This window comes from Melospiza georgiana, chromosome 6 (genome assembly GCF_028018845.1).
Source record: "Melospiza georgiana isolate bMelGeo1 chromosome 6, bMelGeo1.pri, whole genome shotgun sequence".
Lineage (NCBI taxonomy): Eukaryota > Metazoa > Chordata > Aves > Passeriformes > Passerellidae > Melospiza > Melospiza georgiana.
In genome coordinates, this window is record NC_080435.1 from 39,342,070 (window position 1) to 39,369,540 (window position 27,471).

Here is a 27,471-nt window from a genome sequence, read left to right on the forward strand (position 1 = left end):
CACGAATCAGCTCCCTTCACAACCATAAACCTTCCTCTGTTTAGTCCCCCCTACCTGATAGGCTAGACTGCAGTTAAGTCTTAACTTCATGTGTAGTTTATCCCATCCTCAGTCCAGGGAGATACCTTCTGTCAGTGGTCCACTGAGTCTCACAGCATGACTGATAAAATCACATCATCCCATTGTGAGATGCTCTGCCCAGGGGGAGGAGCAAAGCATTCCTACCTGGATAAAATCTGAGATTTGGAACACCAGGAGAGCTTTTTTCCACTGGATTCCCAGAGGAAGATCAGGCCCATCTACACCAGCATTGGACCTGCAGAGGAAAACTGCAGCCTTTGACAGGATCACTGCTTCAACAGAACCACACCTGTCACTGCAGGAGGGCTGCAGCCACCATTGAATGGGAGTGCTACCAAAGCCCTGACTAACAGGGTGTCAGGTGGTATTCTGAATCTGTCAGTGTTTTTTTTGTATTACTGCATTTTTATTTTAATTTTCCTAGTAAAGAATTGTTATTCCTATTCCCATATCTTTGCCTGAGAGTCCCTTAATTTCAAAATTATAATAGTTTGGAGGGAGAGGGTTTACATTTTCCATTTCAAGAGAAGCTCCTGCCTTCCTTAGTAGACACCTGTCTTTTCAAACCAAGACACTGTCCCTTGGACAAAAGCTAAGTGAACACATATCCCTCTCTGGGAAATTACTAGGTTTTGTTCAAATGCTGTTTTACAAAACATGCAAAAACTTGGTATCTTTAATATTCATGCTGTCATGTAATATAAGATAAAAAATCAGACAATGGCTTCAAAAGTAGCAGGGAGAGTGCAATTGAAAAAAAACCAATAAACCTCAAACCAACCAAATAAACCACCAAAACCAACAGACAACTGTTACCTAAGTTTTGTTTCCTTAGCATGCTAGGACTGTGGCAGCCATGCTCAAAGAACAGAAGGTGTAAAGGACCTGTCGTGACCAGAAACTTTCATACATGTAGAAGTTATTTAAAACTGGTGTAATCATTACTAATTCCTGGCCAGCAGTGCCAGAGAATTTAGTCTTTTGCTATGCAAAGTCACCTCCAACTCACAATGTTTGAGTTCCAATGTAAGCACTAGCACCCATATCTGATAGGAAAGAGCTTTTGAAATGTGAATACTCTGACACAGTGGAAGTTGCAACAACTTTTAAGCAAAAGTACTCAAACACTCTACCACTGAGATGTTTTATTTTTCTTTCCCAACTTCTGAAATTGTTTTGCAATATTGACAAATGCACAAAAGAACCCCTGCATGTCTGCCAGCCTCTAGAGGAGAGAGAATTTTGTACAGATTATTTCCTTTATATCAAAAGAAATAGTTTGCCCCGATCTCTCCTGTTATGTCACCTGCAGAAAGAAAATGGATATTTTAGAAATAGGTTGTATCTCTTTGTGTTTATTTTGATTAGTACAACTTTACACCTTTTGCAGCATATATCAGAGTATTCTGCCTAGAAAAAACATGATCTGAGGAATGAACATCATCCAATAGCCTTCAAACATAGCTCACAACTGGCACTCCATGACTGCTACTTTAAATTGCTGCTGATCTTGACCTGCATGCAAAACAGTCTTTTCAGAGTTCTTGTGACCTACCTCCTAATATTGCACTTTCAAAATGAGGGTGAAGAATTTGATTTAATAAAGTATTCAATGCATCATTTTTTAGTGATAGAAAGAATGGTTTGGTTTGCTAGAGTCCAAATACCCCAGGGCAACCACTTCTTTCTGGCTCATAGGTTTCTGTCACCTTTGGAGGACCTCACCCCTAACAGCCTGACCTGTGATGACCAGTCCAAGACGTGCTCCATCTTTGAAATGGGAGAGACTCCTAATAAGAAGTTATTTCCAACTCATTAAGATATAGTGCACTATATTGCACACATGGCAAAAGCTCTTTCATCCCTGCTTCTCCTTCAGGGTTTCATCTATACCTGTATCCTAATGACTCACATAATGCATGTTTCTGGTTTCCTCCTTTACAGTCTTCTTGTCAGAAACACTCAGGTACTATGCAACACTCACTACAACAAAAGCTGGCAATCAGGTTTATAATCAGAAAGTTAGTAACTGCTTTTCAGAATCTAAATGAACTGCCTCCATTCAATAAATTAGGTGTAAAATTACAGCTTTCCTTCCCAACTTTTTCTAAAGGTGTCCTAAATTGTGAAAGGAGATACCAACATCTGTACTAGCCAGCATCTTATTTATAATAATTGTTATTGCATCCAAACTATTTCAATACCAGTTTTCAACAGAATTTCCAGTTTTGAATTTTTACATGGTTGCCAACTGTCCTTGTTAATGGTCTCTTTCTAATTGCTAGAAAATAACAGAAAAAAACCCCACCAGCTGTTAATCCCCACCTCCCCATTAAATGCAGACCTGAGCAGATGAGGATGATGACAATCACCTTCTTAATAGTTATTTTACTCTAATGAAGGGTAAAAGTCATGATCCAGAAAAAAAAAAATCACACGTTTGTAGGCACATAACACTTGCATTCATTATATTGATGAAATGGTCAGTCCAGAGACTGGTCCTCTGGTAGCTGGCTGGATTCATAGATGCATTTATACACACCAAACAAAAATCTTTGCAAGTCCTCTAACAGGCCAGATAGAATTTCTTCTTTCTCCACTCCTAGCATTTGCCTCTAGAGAGCTGATTAAGATAGGTGTTGCCACTTTTGATGTTAAGGGTTTATAAGAGATCTGATAAATTAGCTTTATAGTCTAGAAATAAACTATGAGCTGTCATAAGCCCTGTGCCCATATGTAGTGCCCAGAAGTACCCTTTGCTCTTACATTTTCCAGCACTGCATTTGGACAGTCAAGTTAACTTAACCAGTACTTTTTTTTTTTCTCCACACAACAGATATTTATATTGCTTTAGATGGGTAATTCCCCCCTCTCCTGGCTATAAACAGAATAGAAGCATGTAGAGTTGTGTGTTATTTTAAAAAGTTTCTGTCTTAACTCCTCATCATGGTCACTGATTTCCACTAGGGCATGGGAACTTTGATTTCCTTCTGGGGTTTATTTTTAGCTCCTTTAGACCTAGTTTCAACTGTTTCAATAGGAAATTACAATCAAGCCAAAGGTTTCCTGTTTTCCTGACATTCCTTTCCCTGCAACTATTTTCCAATAGTTTTTTTTTTCCTAGTTCAGAACCTTTGATTTCTAGTCTTTTTATCTTGCTAATCCAAAAGGCAACACTTGAATTGGGGATTGTAAGTAAAATGTTCGACATTTTTACTTCTGGTTTTGTGTTTTGTGTTTTGGGTTTTTTTTTTTTTCCTTTCTGAATCCCTACAGATATCTTAAAAAAAATTTCCTGGTTTTCTTCTGGGATTTCTCTTAGTGTTGTTTCAGGCCATCTTCTAGCTCCTTTGAGCCATTTGACTATCAGACATCACTACTAACACTTTTAACCGGGCTACCTCAAAAAAATATCAGATTGGGGAAAAAAAAAAAAAAAAAAAAAAAAGGACCCGGGTAACTACTTTGGTCAGTTTTAAAAGCTATGTGAACCAGCACTTGGCCAGGCTTCGGGGACTCACAAGTTTCCTGGGAAAAAAGCTGGGGACAAGTTCAGCTGCTGTTGCTCCATTAAGCAGCCAGAAAGCCAGAAACGCCGGGCAGAGCTCGCCCATGCCGAGGCGCGGTGCTGGGAGCCGGGAGCGCCTGCGGGGCGCGGGGAGAGCAGCGGGAGTGCGGGCAGGAGAGAGCCGGGCTCGGCACCTGCAGCAACCCGATCTGGGACAGCTCTCGGGATCCCCATGCGGGCTGCAGTCCTTTTACAAACTGTAGGCTTGTGTTCCATGTTAGGATGGCATACTTTACTGTGATGAGAGAAGCTCTGGATACCCCATCCCTGAAGTGTTCAAGGCCAGGCTGGATGGGGCTTTGAGCAACTAAAGATAGTGGAAGGTGTCCCTGCCCCTGGCAAGGGTGTTGGAACTAGATTATCTTTAAATTCCATTACATCTGAAACCATTCTATGGATCTATGAAAAAAAAAAAAAGGGCAAATTGTAATGGGTATGGAGAAAGCACAAGTTGTGCTGTGTCCTTGGGTGACTACAAAGGCAGAGACAGCAAGAAGAGAAGGGATGGAGTTTGCACACTGAAGGGTGGGAGGTCAGGAGGTCAGTTATGTCTAATTTTTCTCTCACTGCTCTTGGAGAAGAGGTGGCACACCTACATACATTCCTCTTGGGGGAGATACAGGGAAATTACTTGCATTGGATATACAGAGATGTGGGAGAAAAGAAGTGAGTAATGAACAGCAGTGGTTATTGTGGTTGAGGTGGGCAGTTATTGCTATGGAGGTGGAAATCCAGAGGGAAATGCAGAAGTTATTAACTGCCTCACAATATAGCCTCCATAACATCCAGGCAGACAGCAGAGGGGGACTAAATTTGGATCTCAATATGAGGAACTGCTCCTGCTAGGCACACACAACTTTAACTTCTTTGAAGTGGCACATCACATCACTGAGACACACTGTGCTTTTCTACTGCTCCTGCAGCTGGCCCAGATTTCAAGAGTGAGCCTGTGCAGTACAAGGGAGCCCACCTTGGCCCCAAAGATATCACCCCCACTGACCTGCAGGCCACAACCAGCGCTGTATTTCAGGACTCTTGAGGATCCCTGCCACACTTCCTTGTATGTGCTTATGTCCTGAAGTGAAGCTAATCAGTCCCTCAGAGCAAGGGCACAGTCTGGACAGCTTTTTCCAGAAATTGTCACTTCTGTTCAGCACATCTTATGTACCGCAACTGGTGAATGAACAGACAAGTAATGATACTCAAAGCCAAAACAATGATCCCCAAACCTGCACAGATTGCAGTATTATCTCTTTAGTCACTTCTCATACCCAGTCTCAGAGGACAGCTGCCACTTTCAGTTAAGTCTGACTTAGTTTAAAGCATATCACACTGGTTACAGGACAGCATATGACACTGGAGAAGAAGCAAGTTCTGCAGGGGAGGCCACTATTCATAGAATCATAAAATGGTTTGAGTTGGAAGGGACCTTAAAGATCATCTTGTTCCAAAAGTTCCTGGAGCACTTCCAGGGATGAGGCACCCACAGCTTCTCTGGGCAACCTGTTCCAGTTTCTAACCACCCTCACAGTAAAGAATTTCCCCTCAATAACCACAATGACCTCTCCCTTCGGAGATCCGAGCCACAAGGGACGCCCTGCCAGGCGGGAGGGTGGTGGGGCACACGTGAGGCCCCGCGTCGTTCACTCCGCTACTCCGGCGGGGAACGGCCACGATCGAACCCCACACCGCACCGGGCCACAGCCTCGCTCGGCATCCTGCGGGAAACGCGGGCAGGTACAAAATTCTGCTCGGCCGCGATGAAGCCTCTCTCGGCGCCGAGCAGTCCTGTGAGTGTCCCGGGACAGGAGAGGGGCACGGAAAGCCGCCGCTACGCACCCGGCCCCTCACAGCGCCCCGCCGGCCCTCTCAGGTCGGACCACAACTCCCAGAACGCCGCGCGCGGGGTGACGCTGGACGGCGGCGGGACTCGGCCAATGGGCGGGCGCGCAGGCACCGGGCGGGGAGGAGCGGCCGGTGGCAGCGGCGGAGCGGCGGCGGGAAGGGCGGGCTCGGCGCTCCACAGCAGCGGCGGGGACGATGCCGGTCCATTCCCGGGAGAAGAAGGAGAATAATCACGATGAGATGGAGGTGGACTACGGAGAGAACGAGGGCAGCAGCTCTGAAGAGGAGGAGACCGAGAGTTCGTCCGTCTCCGAGGAGGGGGACAGCTCAGGTACCGCAGCCGCCCGCAAGGCAGCGCCGCTGAGAGGGCGCCGCGGCGGCTCCCTCAGCCCTCGGTGCTGCCCCGGGGACGCACCGGTTCCGCCCCGGCTCTGGTGGCTGTCGGTGTCCCCCCCTTCCCCTCCCCCCGTGGCCCCGCCCCGGCCCAGCCCCTGCTTCGGCTCCGCGGCTCCTCTTGGGGCCGCCGGCCAGGGCGCAGGAACGGGGCGGGGCGCATGGCAGCGAGCCCCGCCGAGCCCCGAGCCGCCGCTGCGGAGCGGGCTGGTACCCGGCCGGGCCGGCTGGGCCACGCTGCTCCGCTCCGTGCCGAGCCGTGGCTTGTGCCCGGCTGCGCTTGAGTGCGTCCTCGCTGGGGTCTCCGCTTAAGGGCTTGGCATATATTCATACGTGTGCGTACATGAACACGTGTGTACGCACATAGAAGTGCGTATTTCCATGCAAGCTCATAAATTTCAACTAGGTGTTTTAAGACCTGTGTTTGGAGGGATATTGGAAACCCTGTCAATACCACTGGCCTCTTTTGCAAGTCGCTTCAGCCTCTGCTCAGTTAAAGGTCCCTTCTTTTTTCCATAGGGTCCATGTGGACTGTTGGTTTTGAATTACATTATTAGCTGAAATCTAGCTATAAAGGGATCACTTTTTCTACGCTTAATTTACACTGTGTTATTAAGAAGGTTATTATTATCTGTTCTAAGTTTCCTTGTGATTACTACTTTCTGTCTTTGATCTTAAAACACGTTTCCAGGTGATAACCGGTAGGAGTTTGTGGTGTCTCATTTGACTAGCAATGAGATGCAAGACAGTGGATGGAAAGGAAGTTGGACAGAGTTAATGAATTGAGAAAAGTCCTGATGTCGATATGGACCAGGACCAGTCCTAGTCCTGACATACGGTTCTGGCAGTTTAAGTGATTTAGTGCTGAGGCCCCTGTATCACCAGATTACAACTGTAGAATATGCTGAGTTGGAAGGGACCGAGAAGGATCATTAAGACCAACTCCTGACTCTGCACAGGACACCCAAGCATCATACCATGTGCCTGAAAGTCTGGGATTAGGAAGGAATAAATGTGTTTTAAGCGAATGTAGTCTGTTCGTGTTTCTTTAAAACAATGCAAGATGCTCTCCAGATAATTTTTGTTGCATTCCACAGAAGAATGCTTTTAAGGGAGTACTTAAAGTGTGATGAGGACAGAAAATAACATGCTTGTCTCAGTGTCTTGACCAATATGAACATACTTCCTGTAAGTGTATTGTTCCTACAGACTTAAAATGATTAGCTCCTCAAGGAATAAGTCTCAATTTAAATTAGTAATAAATTTTTTGTCAAATTTGTAATTTTCTTTACTTGCATTCAGCCTTCTTTTTTTCCTGTCTTCACTAGATGCCTGAGAACACAAAAGGTGCTGTTAGAGGAAGCATGACTGGTCCTTGAGAGCTGGCACTCTTTCTATCCTGTTCATTTTTATGTGTTTAGAACGGGTGTTTTATTGACTTGGCTATAGAATAGTTTGTTAGGGATGAATTTAAGAAGCCACAAGTTATGCTCACTATCCCAGAGGAGAATTTGGCCATTTTTTGAAGTACTTTATATAGGCCACAGCTTATTAAAAAAGCTATTTTAGGTGCTGTTACATTTTAAGTGCTGTGTGCATTTTTTTATCTTTAAACCCAGTTACCCTAATTACTGTGTTAGACTGCTTGAGTATAGTAGGAAAAAACAACTGTGGTTTTGAAAGTGTTTCAGAGTACCCTAAATACTTTTTGCAGTATGAAACTGTATGGTAAATCTGAGGTTTTGAGATAAGATGGACCTAATCAGCAACTGTTTTAATATGGATTTAATATCAATTGGAAAGCCATGAGATTTGATCTTACAGCATTTTACTTTTTCAGCAATGCATATTCCATAGTCTGAATGTTGTTTAAGGCCATGAGGAAGAAATTCTGTAAGTGGGGAATTAAATATCTTTCAGGACTCTGAAAATCTTCATAATTTTATTAATCTTATTGGAGGAAGAATACAGATGAAACAATTGAACTTGGCATGTGAATTGACATTTAGTATCAATGATAGGGAGAATGAAGGCTTCTAGGCAGAAAGTCAAAGGCTTTTGAGAGTATTTGTAGCTGAGAGGAGATCAGAGAGAGGTGTGTGTGATTTCTTTATCTACAAGGAAGTCAGCTGTACCCTCAGATACCAATGAATAGCAATTTCCTTGCAACACAAGTTTAAAATGTAAGATGCAGTCCCTTCCCCCTCCAACAGTGGGTATGCTCAACCAGGATTACAGTTCTAGTTTGCTTTGCTTTGTACTCCCTGAACAATAAAATCCATGTTAATTTAAGAAGAGTTTATGAGTGAACTCCTTCCTAAAACATACTTGGAATCGAAAGCATAGCAAAACACATTTGAAATATGTTTGAGAATAAAGGGGAAAAATTGTGGTATCCCAGTGCTTGCTCGTGTTTGGTTTCACTGGGAGGTGCCTTCACATTTTAAAGAGACTTGTATTTTTGTAGCACAGAAGTGCTTTAGGCAACTCTGAGTAATATGATTGCCACATTCCTTAAATCTGGCCAAATTATGAATTGCTAAATAGATTTTGGCTTGGATATTGTGTCCAACACTCACATAAAACTTTGTTCTTTCATTTGATTTTCAGCCTTATTCTGGGATTATGGTTTTGCCTTACATTTGAGAACAATGTTTTTATATAAATAGTATCTCTTAACAGCCTGATATGTTCTTCCCCCACCCTCCCCATTCATTGTATCTTTAAGTTCTGTCTTCAAATCTTCTTGCTCTGCTTTCCAGTTCTTCAGGTTATCCTGTGTTTTAAAACTTCCTTTTTGACTGTACTAACAGTAGTATGACAGACTGCACTAGGTTTTTAATTGTGGCTCACAGTTGCCATTGTAACACTGATTGGCATTGCTGTGCTGGCTGCTGGTTTGCATGTCCAGGCAGAGAAGGTCAGTATAGTTTTTTAGTCTTAAAAAGCTTGTGATGATTTCAGGAAGAAGTGCTGAGAGGTCTGAGAAGACAATCTGATTTAATGGGATCCTTCCAAGTAGCTGGTGGCCCTGAAGCTACTCCTTTCACCTCATCAGCTGCACAAATTGCCACACTGTTTTGCAGAGCAATAAGAATGAAGGATGCTGCATTCTGTAGTTGGTGTAGAAAACAGCATAAAGCAGTTAAACATGTTTGTTGGAAGAATGTGAGTGACAAAGAAGCAAAAAGCTCAGGGTTGTTTGTAGCCTAAAAGAGTGATCCCTGCTGGGTTTAGGATCCTACTTTTCCTCTCTGTCAGCAGGTAGGATTTCTCTTGCCAGAGTAGCTGCTTACATAAGTAAGGGCTCCTTAGGAGAGTGCCTTCTCTGAAGCCTCTGGCCTGTTTGCGCCAGTTCAGTTCCTGAGTGCACGGCCATGCCTTCTGCATGCCTGCTCTTGGTTGGTAGTGCTCAGCTATCAACCGAGGGCTAACTCCTGCAGGTACTGCTGTTATAAAGCAGTTTCACTTATCTGACTTTTGAATATAGCTTCACAAAACCTTTTTTCTTTTTTTTTCTGGGAAGGCTGGGAAAGAGTCAAGAATTTTGTATTTTAGTTTCTCAGTTTTCTAGTCTAAGAAAGGCCAATGGAGGTAACAGCTGATGTTTAGTAATATTGGATGTCTCAATGGCAGTGTCAAAAGTTTTGGCAAAAAATTGTGTATTTATGTTGCTTTATCTTCCCTAAGTAAATTACAAAAAAGAATCAGGAATATAAATGAAAATAAAATCTGTGAAAAGAGTTTAACTACTTTTGCTGCATAAAAACATATAAAGTCACGTGTCTACAGTGTTCTAGACTTTTCAGGTTAAGAACTGTTTAATTGGAGTGATTTTGAATGCTCATTAAAATGAACTTCAGATGTTTTTACATTAATATTTCAACTTCAAAGAAGTCTTCCAATTGGACAGGATGAAACCTGTTTCAATATTATATGTTACTTTTTCTTTTAGGAATATGAATAAAACAAGTCTTGAATTTTATATGCACTGAACTGTGCATATAACTGTGCATATTCCAGGTATTGCTTTTGTTTGTACTAACCCAGGATACACTTGAATTTTCAGTGGTGACTTATAACAGCTCATGCTTAATGTTTTCTTTCATTTGGTGTGATATGCATTGTTTAGTTTTTCTGTTTCATGCATTCTTATATATTTTGTATTTCAGTCATGAAATTACCCTCTTAAGGTCTTACAGTGCTGTTCTTTCCTGTTTTGAGGAAGAAGAATTGTGTTTATGGAGTTTATTCTAGAATTAGATCTCGGTTTCTTTGTAGGTTGTGTGCCAAGTGATTTCTCATATTCTGCTTTATGAGAATAATAATATGAGGGAAACCCTTCATGGTTATAATTCAGGCACCCTTCCCCCGCATTCACCAGAAGCAAAAAGCCAGTTTATTTGGTTTATATTACATTGGTAACTTTTTTTTTTATTCTTAGAAATGGATGATGAGGACTGTGAAAGAAGAAGAATGGAATGTTTAGATGAAATGTCCAATCTTGAAAAGCAATTTACAGATCTTAAAGATCAGTAAGTATTTTAATGTTTTAAGTGCTTTGTTTGAGGATCCATTCCATGAAAGTAGTGTGTGCAGCTGGTGTTTCTTGTCTTTCATATATGTGGATGCTACTTCTGGAGAAGAGTAAGGACTGGGAATTCTGAAATTACTTGCAGGCAGTTGCTCTAGAATGTTTCTGTGTATTCATGTATTTTTTGTTTTGCTGTAAGGATGGTTTTGAAATGTTCCTGTGAAGGGCTAGTCTGGGTCTGTTACATCAAACTCCCTAGAAGAACCAAGAAACTGGGATTTTAGGGAAATTTGAGATTTTGTTTAATTACTTGTTCATTCAGTATCATTCTCATAATTTTATATATGTGGGAGAGACCTAAATGCATTGTCTTTCCTAAGTAAGGAATTAGGTTGGGGTTTTTTTTACAGCAGTAGTTTTTATAGTTGGTACCAATCAATGTTTCTTGTGGTTACTGCAAACCAGGTACCAGTACAAGATAAAATGAAAATACTGTTATCTCTCAGTCTGCCCTAATACCTACATAAGTAGCTAGTAAAAACCTACTAGAAAGAAGAGATAAACTAAATAGCCACAGTTGTTTAAAAGCGATTGTCATTTGTATTACAGCCTGTCATTTGTATCATAGAATCATTAAGGTTGGAAAAAACCTCTAAAATAATGAAGTCCAACCATTTACCTATCAGTGCCAGGTCCACCACGAAGCCATGTCTCTAAGCACCACATGTGTGCATATTTTTGAACATTTTCAAGGATTCCACAATTTCCTTTGTCAGCCTGTTCCAATGCTTGAACACTCAGCGAAAGAAATTTTTTCTAATATCCAATCTAAGCCTCCCTGGTGCAACCATTTTCTCTAGTCCTGCCTCTTGTTACCAGGTAGCACAGGCTGACCCTCATCTTGCTGCAGACATTTTTCAGGTAGTTGTAGAGAGCAGTAAGATCTCCCTGAGCCTCCTTTCCCTCAGCTGCTGCTCACAGGACTTGTGCTCCAGACCCTTCACCAGCTTCATTGTCCTTCTCTGGACACACTCCAGCAGTGTATGTGAAGTAAAACTTGTTTTAAGTTAGGTGCATCTGTTCAAGCTTAAAATTGGTGGTATTTTGGCAACTAACTTAATAAGGTACTTGATAAGTGGAACCTTGAGAAAACCTGGTCTGTTCTTGGGCCATATGCTTTAATTGGAAACTTAGTTGTTCTTATGGTTCAGATATGTATTTATATTGTGAGATAGTTATTTCTGCTACAGAGCTGAGACATACAACTTTCTTTGCATAACAGGACTCTGTGAGATCTGGAAATAATAGGGTCTGGAAGGAATTGCCCAACAAGAAATTCCTTGCTGCAGTGTCTAGAGAAGACTGTCCTGCTCTTTGGGCTGAGCATGGAAAAACCTGTGAAATACAGCCAACTGATGAGTACTGGAGCCAGTTGGTACTGATTGGTTTGGCATTTGGAGAACTGTCAGCTTTTCAAAACTGTCAGCCATCTGCTCAACAGCTTGGATGACTGAAAACAATTTGTGAAAACAGATCTGTAAGAAGTGAATATGAAAGAGGGTGGTCCTGAGAGGAAGGAAGCAAATACTTCTGGGGGCTTAAGGCTTATAAATGGTGTTTGAGAAGTGGTAGGGCTGTAGTATATGGAGGAAGGCATTGTAGAGACATGTTGGTTATTTCAGATATAGAGGTATTTGTGTGGGCTGGAAGAACAGTGATGATGGGGATACCAGAAATGGAGCATTAGAATGATGGAAGAGGGATTATGGGGAGAAGCAGCTGTGAATAGGGAAACGATGACATTGGGAAAGTAGAAAAAGGTGCATGAACAATGGGATTTTTGTCACTAACTAACAGCAGAGATGGTGTAATGATTGGGTCTGTCCCCTCATCCATTTCAGGGAAACTGGAATTGGATGTTATGAGATAAGTAGCATTTACAGTAGTTTGATAGCATTTATTTATTTTAGAAAAATCATTGTTTGAAAGTAATGGATAAATAGTTGCAGTCCATCAACTAGTGCGTGGTACCAAGTGCTGACAGCACCCTGTCCATATCTGCTTGCTTTGATGTATCTGGTACTGTGTAATCAAATGTTAGTGACTGACCCAGTCAGGTGCACTGTGCAGCCAGGCTTATGGTCTGGCTAAATAATTCTGCTGTAGCTCTGTGCTAACCACCATGTGCAGAGCATGCTCTTCAAGGGTTAAGCCCAGCAAACTGGGGTTTGATCAGCTGCAGGCTGTGTTAGCTGACAGCTAAATCCTGGTGGCAAGGTGAACAGGCAGTTATTTCTCAGAAGTCTTGATAGATCAGTATACATGAACTTCATTTTGTCTAATTAATTACTTAACGTGTGCACTTTAAATAAGTAAAAAGCAGCATCCTTGTCCCAAGGACATCTGTTATGTCTATGTAAGCAGGTAGCACTTGATTTGTTTGTAACACAGAGTTTGTACACATTTGCTTTAATTTTACACCTTTTGATTGTGGGGTGCAAGGTGAAAAATGAGAGCAGGAGAAGTTAGTTATATTGATGATTCTAACATGGAACTCTAACAGTTACAAGTATGTGGAGCTTTATTGAGATTAAAATGCTTGTAATTGATATTACATGAAATTTGTCAAAGTGCAGGCAGATTTATTCATTGTCTGCCAGAAAATATCTGCTTTTATGGAATGACTGAATTTCATAAAGTAAAGTAAAAATATTTTAATTACACTTCCTTTTGTCAGGAATGTATTGTGTCAGAAATTACCTCATGATATTTATAATAGTATGCAACATCTAGATTTTTACAGGAGTTTATGGTAGTGTGGGAGCAGATATGTGACATAAAATGTGGATGATGATTTCTGTCAACAAACTGACTTTCTCTGTCATGACATAACCTAGTTTGTTCTTATGCATTGTATTACCATTTCTTCTCCTCTGCCATGTTGATTCATGTCCTATTATTAACACATGTACAATTTTTTTTCTTCCTTAGAGATGGAGATACATTTAATTTTATCCTTTCTGCACTTCTCATTGTTTGCATTTGCTTTTTAGAAAGGCTTGGTAGACATGGATACTGTTGTTGAAAAAGAAAATATGTACCGGAAAATTCAAACACTAGCAAATCCTCATTTTGTTTAAGTGTTCCTTAGCATTAACAAAGGGATGCCAAATACTTATTTTAGAAATATTTCTTCTAACTTGTTTTATTTTAAATAAAATACATATTTTTGTTTCTATTACTTTAAGACTTTACAAAGAAAGATTAAGCCAAGTGGATGCAAAGCTACAAGAGGTCATAGCTGGAAAAGCACCTGAATATTTAGAACCATTGGCAGCATTACAAGAAAATATGCAGATCCGAACCAAGGTGGCAGGTAAGCATGTAAAATGAGTATTGCTGTTTCAAAGTATAAACTTGTTATGCATTTTAAGGTTAACCTTCTGTTTTCTTTAGAATTGTTCAAGGAGTGTGTTTTAAAGTTAGAAATATTGTAGAATAATTTTAAATATGAAGTAATTTTTAAATCAAAATTAATATGTTGTTTACCTCCGTGCATAAGTTGCCTGATAACATCCCACTAAAAATACGGGTTTTTTAAATGTTTCACTTAATAGCTGCCTGTCGTTGTGTAGTAAGAACAAGATTACTGAGTAAAAGCTAAGATTTTTTTTAGTCAGGAGGTTTGGGATCAAGTCCACACAATGGTCACTCTTGAAGAGCTATGTAGGTACTATGTCATGAAATGTTTGCTATCTAATGTGATGATATTTTTTCCTGCTCTTCTAGTCTGTGTCTCTTCTCCTCTGTTTCTATCCTTCTGTTCTGTCTAGGGAGAGAGGAAAAGCCTCTTGTCCTTGGTGCTTTTGTCTAAACTGAATTTTAGTTATTAAAACTAAGGTTTATACAGGTTTTTGTGCTCATAGAAGAAGGGAAGAACGTTTATCTGCTTGTATACAACCATATATTCATATGAAATGGTAATATAATAGGAAGACAAAGTTCTGTACTTCCCTATTGTAAATTTGTTTCGTGTTACAGCTTGAGTCCATTAGGAGGATTCTATGTCTAAGGCTTACATAACACAGGTTATCAGAGAGCCAAAAGACAGACACCCATGATCTGTAGGCAGAGAAGCAGTGTCTTTTCTAAGAAATTTAGCAGAAACATGGTGCAGGCTAACTGGAAAGTGGCAGGCCACCTTATACTTTTCATAATACCCAGTATGTCTTCATTGGTACTTCTGACTTTGAGAATTTGAAATCTATTGATCTGTTGCATTTCTGTCACTCCAGGTCTTATCTGTAATGCTTTTTCTCAGCTGCTGACCCAGCCTTATTGGGTTTTAAGTTCTTAGCCCAAATCTACGTGACTAGTCCTAAGCAGCCCACTTAGGCTTTGCGGGAGGATCTCAGTTAAACTTGCCAAAGGTTTGATATAAAAGCGATCTTAATCCAGGCTTTTAATTATCAGTTTTAAATGTGGCTGTCCATCAGTGCTTTCTTGTAGGTGGGTAATGGGATATTACACATTCTCTTGAATGGTCGTCAGCACCATTGAAGAGCCATGTTTCAATGTAAAAAAGCCCAGCTTAAAAACAACAGTTTCCTTGAAGCTGTAAATAGAAAATAGGAGGTTTTTGTTTCCATTTGTCCCCAGCTGAATGACCTTGATAAAATTATTCCAGAGAAAGCAAGAGACTGCAGAACTGGCTTATGTGCTCCTGCTGTTTGAGAGCCTTTACAGAAGTGGGTAATAGCAGGACTTGAGTTCCACCAAGTAACCCATAAGGACCTATGGTTGCCTAGGAAAGGGGAGGAAGTGGTGACAAAACCCCTAAACTAAACTATATTTAGCTAAACTTGGGATATAATTGTATCTGTGTTAGAAAAGAAACTTGTGTTCCTTGGCTCTCTAAGGCACTATTCACTCAAAATGTGGATCTTGATTATTATAGCAAGTCAGAAAAACAACTGTTTGTTCTAGGATGGTTCATACCTATATTTTTCAATTTCAGGCAAATAAATATGTGACCTAAATATACCAGTCAGCCATAAATATTAAGAAAATAAAAGCCAGCATAACATAGCAATGTAAAAAAAGAACATTTTGAATTCTGGAATAGCTTCACTGTGGAAAGGTGATTGATGCAATACTTGGTGGTTTGTTTTTCAGAGAGATTGCTGCTAGTAGTTCTGTTCCCCTAGTAGTGTTCATTTATAGTAAGTTGAACTATAAGGGAAGTTGGTTTTAGTAGTTCTTTAGTTGCAGATCACCACCACTGTGTGTGCAAACTGAACTCCTCAAATTTCTAATCTGAAGGAATATAAGTGTTTTCTGTTGAATGCATTGAATATATTAAATCAAATTCTGTAGATGCTTGCCTGATATTACATTTCAGGTACCTCTAAGGTTTGTTTCAGCTGGCTTAGTGGACACATTTCCAGAAATATCTAAAAATGCTCCTAATGCTTAGAAGTGGTACCCTTAATCACAAGATGACTGTTTTTAAGAATGGAACAGTGTTATTAATTATTGTAATGTAATAAGATCATGCATTATAAAGTAAGTCTTACTCCAAATATTAATTTGTAAAACTTTTTTCTTTCAGTCAGTTTTCTAGCTGTTTTACAACCCCAAAACCTTATTTTAAACTCTAATTAGAAAAGAGAAGAGGCCATTCAGTACTTAAGTTTGAAAACTGATAATATTCAGGATAATCTGATCAGAAATATGAAATTGGTGTATTTTCTAAAGTTAGTGTGACCGCTGGTGTTATTTATTGACTGACAGGAGAAGGAATTAAAATAGCATTTAGTTTTTCTCAGATCTTCAGAATTAAGGATTTACTTGTTCTTATTTTTATTCTTTTAAGCAGCCAGCCACTCTTAAGTGCCTAATGTAATATATCTGTATTTTTACTGTGTGCATATGTTGGCACCTGCAGGCAGTCTTAAAATAGAATTCTGAAGTCAGATATTTGCTAAAGAAAGTAATATTGCTGTAATTTGTCTGATTACAGGTATCTATAGAGAGCTTTGTCTGGAATCTGTGAAGAACAAATATGAGTGTGAAATTCAAGCCTCTCGACAGCACTGTGAGGTTGTGCCAGCTGTTTCACATTGATAGCTAATCTCATCTAACTTTACTGTCTGTCATGCTTTTCAGGTTCAGTGCATGTTTTTATTATTGCTGTTTGCTATTTGAATGCAACTGCTGTGTAATATTTAAGTCCATGCAAGAAGTTATTCAGAGCATCTGAAAATTAGAGTCATAGAATGTGCTGGTTTAGAAGGGACCCATCAAGATCGTCTAGTCCAATTCCTGGCCCTGTGCAGGACACTGAAGAATTAAGTCATGTGCCTAGGAGTGTTGTCCAAACACTTCAGACAAGCTGGGTTCACTTTTCTGGGGAACCTTTCCTAGTGCTCAGCCAGCCTCTGGGTGAAGAACCTTTTCCTGATACTCAGCCTAAATCTCCCCTGGCTCAGCTTCATGCCTTTTCCTCAAATCCTGTCCCTGGTCATGAGAGTAAAGAGATTGGTACCCGCCCTTCTGCTTCCCCTTGTGGGGATATTAAAGACCCAGATGAGGTCTCCCTTCAGTCTCCTCCAGGCTGAATAGACCAAGTGACCTCAGCTGCTCCTCATATGGTTTCCCCTCCAGAGCCTTCAGCATCCTCCTGGCCCTCCTCTGGACACTCTCTAGTACTTTAATAGCTTTCTGATACTGTGGTGCTCAGAACTGCCCCCAGCCCTGGAGGTGAGGCTGCCCTAGTGCAGAGCAGGACAATCCCCTCCCTTGCCTGGCTGCTGATGCTGTGCCTGATGCACCCAGGGCAGGGCTGGCCCTCCTGGCTGCCAGGGCACTGCTGGCTCAGGTTCAACTTGCCATCAACCAGGGCCCCCAGATCCCTTTCTATGGTGCTGTTCTCCAGCCTCTCATTCCCCAGTCTGTCTGTACATCCAGGATTACCCTGTCCCAGATGCAGAATCCAGCACTTGTTCTTTTTTAACTTCATTTGGTTGGCAATTGCCCAGCTTTCTAATTTGTCAAGGTCTCTCTGCAGGGCCCCTCTGCCCTTGAGGGAGTCAGTAGCCCCTCCCAGTTTAGTGTTGCTGGCAAGCTTACTTAGTATTTCTTCAAGACCCATGTCTGAGTTGTTAATGAGGATGTTGAAGGGCTTTTTATTAGTTTAACTTTGCATATATATATATATAAATGTATATATATATAGTGCTAAGTCTTCTTATTTTTTCATTATCAAGTTCTTATTAATAGATTCCCACATGATTTTTACATTTTTTATAAAAAGATTACCAGGAAAGTAACTAAAATACCTGACATAATTTTAGTAAAAAATGCCTTACATTTAATAACAAAAAAAAAAAAGAAGTCTTTTTGAGAGGCATTAGAAAGCTACTGATATAGCTGTAATTTCAAAAGCAGTTACAAGAAAAATACATTTCTCTCCTTGAACATAAAGGTTCCTGTTCATTTGTCTAAATACTGGATACTGTAGTACAAACACTCAATATATGTATGTCCAATGCTGTACATAGCTGCTTAGATCCTTTTCATCATAGTACTCCTGAGTCCCCTTACAATTACTTAAAGATGTGTTCTTCTGAGTGGTTCACTATATTCCATAATTCCTGATACCTACTATAGCAATAAAGCAAGAGTATGCATGTGTACTTTAGAAAAGTTTTCCATTTTCTTGATGCCTTGGGAAGGCATTAAATGTTATGAAAGATGACTCATTACTGGCTGGCCTTACTCCTGTGAATACTCCTGAGGCTGGACAGAATCCTGTAAGACTTGCAAGGTCTCTTATCCATGATGAAATGATTTGCCTTGGGTGTGTATTATTCCTGTTTGAGGTGGTCTTTGTCCCTTGTTTTGCTGTTATGTGAAACATTCAGAATTCACCATCCAGTACAAGTCTCTTGGGAGGAAAAGCTCTATGAAGTCAGAAATGCTGCTTGTAGAATTACTGTTGCTCTGGAATATAACCATTCAGCAAGAATGCCTCTCATGCCTGTAATAGCTTTCACACCTTGTTTGTTACCAGCTACCTGAAGCAGAACACATGTCTAAACACAGGCACTATTTAATTTTAAAATGGTCTCAGAGCAGGTAACACTCAATTGTCACTTCAGATAAATGTAAAGAGGCTTCTGCCTTTTAAATTCACCTGGGAAATGTTTTTTATAAAGCCTTCACATATTTTTCATGTGAAAAATATGTGAAAGGAGGTCTCCAGAATTTGAATACCCTGTAACTTGAGGGAATGGTAAGCGTGACAGTCATTTAGTGCAATAGGGTTCTTTGTCCATTCCTTGACTGATTTGCTTCACTCTACAAACTAGCTTGAACACAGGTAAAGGGAAGCTTGCCATGCTGTGGGCAAGAGCAGCTTGGGTGCAGACTTTGCTCATTTGGCTGTAGGGAGCAGCAGCTTCTGACAGAGACATGGTAGCAGATAACTGGGTGCATTGTCTTGAGCTGGTCACACTATTTTTTGAGTCAGTCCAAGCTCTGTTTTCCAGAGTTGTTAAAGACATTGTTCACTGAAAGTGAATGTTGAAATTGAACAATTGGCTGTGTTTTCTACTCAGAGTTTTGGAAATGTGCAAGCTTGTGAAAGAGCAGTAAGGTTATTTTCTTAAGGCTTGGAACTCAGCTTAATTCAAAGCTACACTTTTAGAGAATTTAGTGGGTTTTCATGCTAAAGAGTAACTGATCTGTAAGATACTGTGCAATTTAGTGTAGGAGATAGCTTTATAAAAGGCTTTCCATGAAAACATTAGCTTTTGTGATTTGTAATGGAAGGTGGCTTAGAGCCTACTATAGTTACCCATTGTGAGTAAAACTTTTCTATGCACAAAACACTATGTTTGTGTCAAAATGCAAAGAGTTATTCTGGAAAGATAGTTGCATGCTTTTAATTACTCTTGGTACCAGTAGTTGATAAATATGTAATTATATTTTCACTTGTGCTAAGCAAGTGTGCTGTCTTTAAAGAGCTAGGATCTCATGCTAAGAAAGTGGATAGAGGGAGATGTCATATGCTTTGTGGCTTCTGAAAAAGCTTTTCTTATGCTGCTTCCACTGATGCCTTAAATTGTCAGTATTTAGATCACTGAACTCACTAATGTAAAAATCTGTAACCTTGCTTTTATAGAGTGAGAAGCTTCTCTTGTATGATACTGTACAAAGTGAACTAGAAGAGAAGATTAGAAGACTTGAAGAAGACAGACATAGCATTGACATTACCTCAGGTGGCTGGAAATTCAGTTTGCTTTTTTATTATTTGTTTTTAATCTTCTGCTGGGTACTGATGAGTTGACTGTACACATAGTATGTCTGATGAGTTTTAGATTGTCTGGTTGAATGCTGTTCAACTGTAGACTTTGGGCCGGAGGTTGAATTTAAACTTCAGTTTTGGTTCAATAGTTGTCAGCATCCCTTGTGTGTTTTGAGAGTATTAATCTGTGTCTACAAAATCTTGTTATTCTTTGAATCTTGAATAAACACCTTTATTCTGTTCAGAAATGATATCTGATGAAAATTTTGTTTTGGACACTATTTTCTGCTATAAAAAGAGCTAAACCTGTAAATGTTTCTGATTCATAGCATGTTCTTATTATATCTTTCCAGAATTATGGAATGATGAGCTCCAGTCCAGGAAGAAAAGGAAGGATCCATTTAGCCCAGATAAGAAGAAACCTGTTGTTGTATCAGATATCCTTTTACTGAAATAGTTGTTCTTTCTAGTAGTGTTTGCAGTTTTATAGCTAATTTTATTACATAGGTCATTAATATCAAGTTGAAGGGATAATGCATTATCAAAACTGATTTTTGCATGGCAGACATTGTTCTTACTCAGATTAGAGAAGCCATGTTGACATATCCTCCCATCATGAAAATTGAAATTAAGATTCTCTTACCTAGCTACTAGTTTGAAATAGAAAATGTTTCTAAAAGTTGATTTTTCTAACTCTTAAAGAAAAATAGTTACAAGGCAAAAGCAGAATCAATTATATATTAGTATTAGGTATAAAATCTCAGTAATATCAGGCTGTTTATAAAGCGAAAAATCATTTCAGTTTTAAAGTAAATGAATTTGTTCTTTTTGATTGTAGTTTATAAATAGCTGTGAACTTGTCAGATAAGTGCGAAGCAAATACTAGAAATTTTACCCAGCTTTTAATTTTTAACTTTTTGCTATTTAGAGAAAAAAAACCTGAAAGTAGTTAAAAGATTTCTAAAATTTCAAATGGAGTTTTAAGTTTAAGCTTGCTCTCCATTTTAGGACATTGTTTTTTTAAACATCCATAGCGTCTTTTGCTAAGCTTATTTTTCAGAGATGAAATGGGTAGAAACAAAGTAGAAAGTGAAGACTATTGTAATGGAATAGCTATACTATATGGAATTTTGTTCTGAAGTTCATTTGTTCTCATACACATTTTTACTTTGCAATTGATAGTTTAAGGAAGGGAGCTTTGCCTTTTTGCCTCCTGTTTTTTAAATATTTGATATTCAGCTATGTGGGGCTGACCATACTTTTCTCTTGAAGATACATGATGCAGAATAATGCCAAAATAATTATTTTATCTAAGCTGATACTAGTGTAGGTGCTGTTTTGCAGTGGTACATTGAAATTGCAATGAATTTTTATTGTCATTTGAATTATTGCAAATAGAATAATTTTTGAACTGTTAGGAATGGAATGATTGTGTCTCAGCTGTTTATCCTATCCTTATGTTGAACTCCAGTACCCTGAGTATCTACGTACTATTATTACCTCTTTTAATAATTCTTAAAAGTGTACTTCTAGGTTGCATAATTCAAAGATGGATGTGTTTGCACTGAGCTTTTACTTCGTGTTGGTATGCTTTTTGTGAATGACCTGCAGAACAGACCTATTAATACCTTTCTAGAAACATTAGAGTATTTTTATTATTTCTGTTTAAAAGAGCTTTCCCTAACATTTCCACGGCCTTATATAGTTTATATGTTACAAGACCTTGATATACTTGAAGACTGGACAACAATAAGGAAGGTAAGATGAAAGGATGAATGCCAGTGCCTGTGGATTTAGTTGGGTTCATGTCTAGTGCTTTTGCTATTTAAAAATGTGTAACTGGATTTCTTACATGATCAAAACACTAAATAGATGTTTATTTCTTCAGTAGTCAGTTAATCCTTTTACTTCAAGCTGTGTTATTGCTATTTCTTCTGATTCTACCCAAATCATAAAGAGGAATCCATTAAAGGGGTGCAAGAGGGTATCTTTGAAATGGGAAGTCCATAATTTTCCATGAAAAAATGTGCTTTACTTATACTTTTTTTTTTACTTACACTTTTTTAACATAAAAATGGGGAGCTTTGTTTTTCTCAGGTTATGAGACAGTCGTGGTTTAGAGGAAGAGAAATTTGTTTAGTCAATTGATACATTTGAAAAAATAAATCCAGCTTTTAATTGCATAATGCCTTTTTAATATTGTAACACTGTTAAAGGATCTTGCTGTAATGAAATGCTATCCTTGCCTTGCAGCTGCAGTCAGAAAGCTTCTCCTAATATCCTAGTGCATCCCAGTTTATGGAATAGCAATCCACTTAGGTGAATTCCACTGACTCAGTTGGCTGAGTCGGTTTCTATGCTGTTTTTTCCCTGTACCTCTTTCCTGAAGAAGTAAAATGTGACCTTTATATGAGAACTTGTCTGACTTTTCTCTTTCTGTCACATCAGAGGAACAGACACAAAATATCTTTCCCTAGAGCTTTTTTCTTTAGTTTTACATAATTTTAAACCCAGGATCTTGGCTCTCCCCCCCCAAACTAGGGCTTTGTCTTTTCTGGAAATAATTTTTAAAATCCCAAAAAAAGCAAACAAATGAGCCCCCAAAACCTCTTCAGTGCTTATTTTTTTCTCAAGGTTATGTGTGGTCTGGAGTTTACATGAACTAATATTTGTGAGCTTATAACATATAAATTAAAAGATTAGGTTGTTCATATAGCATTTTGTTTTTCAGAATGAGTTAATGTAATTTTGTGTTTTCTTGACAGAATTGCATAAGAGCAATTTTGAGGATTTAATTTAGAAAAGCTTGAGTTATTGAAATAAGAACTTAATAAAGAAGGTGATTTTTTTTCACCTTCAAAATGCTTTTTTATGTAGCTACCCAGTCACCATTGAACACATTTTTATTTTGGAATTCTCATTGTATTTTTTGTGTGTAAATGCAAGTATACACTTGCATATAAAAGCAAGTACCACTGCATGTTACTGCAGAACTAAAGCTGGCAGTTAAGCCAAAATGACTCTGCCTGCTGACTAACTTTAATTTTCTTTTGTGTTTCAAGGCAATGGCTACGCTGGGACCACACAGGGTAAAGCCAGAACGTAAGTAAACATGGTCTAGTTTCACAAGACAGAACTTGCTGTGTCTAATGATGCAAGCTGCATCCAGGCAGATTGTATTTGTTACAGTACTGGTATAGTGATGGAGGATGGGGTGAAGTAGCTGGAAGATGGGACTTTGGTCTTTCTCCTCTCTCAGGTGCTGATACCTGTGACAAAAATTCTAGAAAATTATAAAAAAAAATTCAGCCTTCTAATGGTGGTTTTACAGCAATTCATATTAGCAAGCTGTGCCAGTGTTTGCACAAGATTAGGCAGAAAGCTGAGAGCATTTGCACCTTTCAGGTGCATTTCAAAGGATGCTTAAATTGACTGCAAGCTACAACTCTGAAAAAGCTGTGGGAAAGGAGTGGTATTCATATTTGCATATTTGGCACTGAGGGGAGAAGTATGTTTTTGCAAAGGAAAATCACATATTTGAAGGTGGGGAGGAGAAGGGACAATAGGCACATAGGTGATGGCTTCTATTTGAAAATGAAAATATAACTTTTAATAATCTGACTGGAAATAAAAAGGTATATTGCTTCCAATTTTCCAATTGAATTATTAAAAGACAGACTACTGTTGGAAAAAATGTCTCTTCTATGTAAATAACTTGATGAAAATGTATTTAACTGCCTAACTGATTTCTGTGAAGCTAATATTAAATCACTTTTATTACTTAATTTAGCACCTGTCAAATTAGAAAAGCATCTCCACAGTGCTAGATCTGAAGAAGGAAGACTCTATTATGATGGCGAATGGTATGGACGAGGGCAGACGATATGCATTGATAAGAAAGATGAATGTCCTACAAGGTAAAGATTATTCAGCTTATGCAGCTCTGTACATTCATGTTAAGCAATAACTAGGATGATGACATTGAAGAGCAAGGCCTGTGTGGAAATACTGCCACCTCAATGACATTTACTAGTTCACCTTGGAAGACAGGTATTGAGATGAGTGCTGACTTGTGAAAGAGGATAGTAAAGGTTGGAATTGATTGAAGGGTTGTCAAGTTAGGATCTCTCTTAACAATTTAAGCTGTTACTAGTTTCTGATAGTCTCGGAGTAATTTCTTTTCTAGTATCTTTGGAGTATCTTGTTGCTTTGAGAATTTGACCCAAAAATACTTAATTATGGAAAAACACTTCATGCTGTTGAAGATAAGCTTTGTTTTCCATTGATTAGTGCTCTGAAAGAAGAGAGGAACTTTTTAATGGTATTTTCTTCTCTTAAGAAAGGTTCTGCCTTGGAACAGTCTAAATATTAGTGTGCAAATTAGGTTGAATGTTTAAGATCTATAAATGTGTTTTCTCTGCATAGATAATATTTGAAAATTCTAAAATTCAGAGTGTATTTAAAAATAAAAGGAGTGTATTTAAAATAAAAGATATATCTTACCTTTTACTGAATGGGGCAAATAAGTCTAAGCCTGATGTTACGTAAATGTGCACATGTACTCAGGAAAATTGACTTTAAATTTATAGGTCAGTAGTTTACTGTAGAACTGGCTGTTTCTTTTCTTCCTTATGTATGGTGTAGAGGAACAAATTTTGGTGATTTTGGTGTTTCTTCGGGGCTGAAACAGGAAGGTATTTTAGTAAACTACAGATTGTGTCTGAAATTAAAAAAACCTCTGGATTAATGTAGCAGAATACAGCAGTTGTACTGGGCCAAGTAAAGATCTTAGTATCCAGTGTCTGACAAAAGCTAAAAGCTGGTGCTTAACAGGGCAGTCATGCGGTGAAGCTTTCCTGGGCTTTTAAGACCCCCACAATTTGTAAGACTTGAGGGAGTTGTCACATTCAGTATGCATTAGATCTTTGTTCTAGTAACTGTTTTGATCATTGGTTTTGTGCTTTCTGTTCTCCCCATCAGTGTACTTGAAATGATATTTTTTTCTGTGGGTATGAGGAGGGAGTTTTGTTCACTGTTTGTGTTAAAGGCTACTACAAGGAGCATAGAAACAGGGCTCATTTAACAGGGAATCAGTAAGTCACTTTCAGTTTATTTCTTGTGATCTTGGCATAATGAGTAAGAGTTTAATACATTTTGTGCTTTAAATCTTGGCTTCAGGTTGTCCAACTTTTTTTCAAGTACTTCATATTCAATGTAATTTCAAGGCTTTTCTTGTTTTTTTTTTTTTTACTATGGGTAGTTTATTGTTGTGTTTTCTGTATGTGACTGTTGTTCTTATAAACAATTAAAGTATTTGTACCTGTTAGGGTTTTCTTGTAAGAGAATAAAATAGATGGCTGTAACATTTGCTACCTTCAATAAAGACACATGCAGTTCCCAAGGAATTATGTTAAAACTGTCCTTAGAGTGGTGCTAGTATCTTTTGGGCCTAGCATTTACAACTAATGCATATTTTCATTTACTGTGTGGAAATACAGCTGCATTTTTGAGGTTATTTTTAGCTTATGAGCTTTCTAAATTCTTCTTGTTTTTCTTCCCCTGACCCTTCTTCCCTCATTTTCTGTAGTGCCATAATTACAACAATTAACCATGATGAAGTTTGGTTTAAAAGACCGGATGGAAGCAAGTCTAAGCTCTATATTTCTCAGCTCCAGAAAGGAAAATATTCAATAAAGCATAACCACAACTGACCGTTGTTCACCGGATGTGAAACAAGTGGTATTGCCATGCGTGATGTGCCATGGGTGAAAATTGTATTTAATAGTGTTTTGTACTCCTTATCTATTTCCAGCAGTATCTAATGTGTGTTGGTCGTGCTGTATGTAAGCTTCATATGGACGGCCTTCAGAAACCTGAGGAGGGTGAATCCTGTTAACAGATATTTTGCCTCTAAATTGGGTCCAGTGCCTAAGATGTGAAGTATGCTCTTCAAGTATAATGCTTCAAAACTTAACATATTTGTAATTTAGAAAAAATTATTTTTCCATTGGTGACCAGTTGGTGTGAAAAAATTATAACCATAATTACCAGCAACTCAATTTATTTTCAGTGACTGTCATGCTTCTCTTGTGGATGTAAATTTAGCCTGCTCAGCTGTTGCTTTTGAATAGATTGTAAAATGCATAAGCATCCTTTTATCCAAAGTGTACTGATTTATTTAAATTATTGTCCTCAACAGCTTTGCTAGTACCGACTGTGTTATATTTTGTAAGGTTTACTATATTGCTTGTAATGAAACAAAGCCAATATTTTGAACTATGTTTTTGAAGAGCACTTTTCTAGTGTAGGACCCTATTCTATAGCAGACAAATCATTGGTGATGTTTTTTCTTGATTGCCAGCAAAATTTATGCATAAGGTGGACAATGTTGCTCCAACCTGTGTTATATGTAGCCCACAAAGAACGACTGGGGGGGATGGTTACATAAATGCTGTTGCATGGCCTGCATGTTTGGTCCACAGTTGTATGAAATATGATGAATCTTTGTTAGGAAAGGAAAATATTTCCCCAGAAGTCATGTATCTGGGAGATTTACACTGAGTTTTCCACCAAACACTATTTTCAAAATTTCTGTACCCCATTTCATCTCACTGTACACCAGAAGTATTTCATGCAGCTTAGGAAACTGAGTGTCTTCAAGTCTTTTAGCCACAGAGAAAAGTCCTAAATCCTTGATGTTACTGTGATGTGCTTCGAGCAACTAGAATGATAGATGGGATTGTTGAAGAATTGTTAACATTGGTTATGTGCACTTTAATCTCCACTTATGATGATTCTTCTTGGAGAAAATAAAGCATCCATTTGCTTTAAATGATCACAGCAAATAAATATTTTTATTGTAACATATAAATTAATTGTCTCTTCTAGTGCAGGGTGGTAAGTACTTCCAAATGCCAAATCAGTTTCTGCTGAGTGATGCTTTTCTACAATTGTATGACATTATAAATCAAATGTACATAAAGTATCAATTGACATGTTGGCTTTTAACAATATGGACTGTATGTATACAGTTGTTTGATAAACTTTTTGTAATTAAATATTTGCATTTTTTAACTTAGTATATAAATAAATGATCTGTGGTAGTGGACATCTTTTCTGTTGTTTTGCTCTTTGATTTTCTAGTGTTGTTGGAATTGTTGATCTACCAAATGGTAAAGGGAAATATTTTTAAATAATCAGAAGGCCTAAGGCTTTTTAAAAAAACTTTTGACTTGCACCTTTTTCTTTGGAGTTTTGAGAGTTTGTTTGTATACATTTTGGTTTTTCTTTACAAACATTTAGAAAATATTTTATGGAAACTTTATTCTGTGACACTTATAAGTCAAACATAAGCACTGCTAAGAATCTCATAAATGTTGACATGCTTGAAATCATTTGTATTTAGGCCATGCTGGGTACTCTAAATGGTTTTGTGATTCACCCCTTTCCTTTTACCTCTTTTGTTTTTTGCATCTCTCTAGCTGCAGTTGATTATTCCTATAGCTTTTTCTCTTCTACAAAGCAACACTTCCCTTCATAGAACCTTGCAGTTTGGACTGACACTTCATTAATGTGGTTTCTGAATTCAGAATAAACATAATTCATATCAACATGAGAGGTAATAATCACAGCAGTGTGAATTAGGGGTCAGACAACTGGGACCTACTCACTCCATTACTAGAAGTACAGGAAACTGAGCTGTGGCTTTCCTTTTTGACATATCACCATTTCTGTGGATGT

The 27,471-nt window shown here is 38.7% G+C and overlaps 1 protein-coding gene across 1 annotated transcript; it reads left to right on the top strand.

The window, feature by feature from the left end:
• The first annotated feature begins 5,629 nt into the window (after positions 1 to 5,629).
• On the top strand, positions 5,630 to 26,839 carry BRMS1L (BRMS1 like transcriptional repressor). Its single transcript, XM_058027184.1, has 10 exons — positions 5,630 to 5,825; positions 10,332 to 10,422; positions 13,670 to 13,797; positions 16,444 to 16,523; positions 19,609 to 19,705; positions 20,085 to 20,168; positions 21,425 to 21,489; positions 22,794 to 22,833; positions 23,522 to 23,648; positions 25,319 to 26,839. Exons 1-10 carry the CDS (start codon positions 5,690 to 5,692, stop codon positions 25,440 to 25,442), a joined length of 972 nt encoding a protein of 323 aa, XP_057883167.1. The 5' UTR covers positions 5,630 to 5,689; the 3' UTR covers positions 25,443 to 26,839.
• The last annotated feature ends 632 nt before the right edge of the window (positions 26,840 to 27,471 follow it).

Bases quoted from the DNA above. Each gene is read 5' to 3' on its own strand.
- BRMS1L (XM_058027184.1), top strand. From the start codon at position 5,690: ATGCCGGTCCATTCCCGGGAGAAGAAGGAGAATAATCACGATGAGATG. The intron at 16,524-19,608 runs GTTGTGCCAGCT...TTGCTTTTATAG, and splicing joins CCTCTCGACAGCACTGTGAG to AGTGAGAAGCTTCTCTTGTA. The intron at 19,706-20,084 runs GTGGCTGGAAAT...ATATCTTTCCAG, and splicing joins TAGCATTGACATTACCTCAG to AATTATGGAATGATGAGCTC.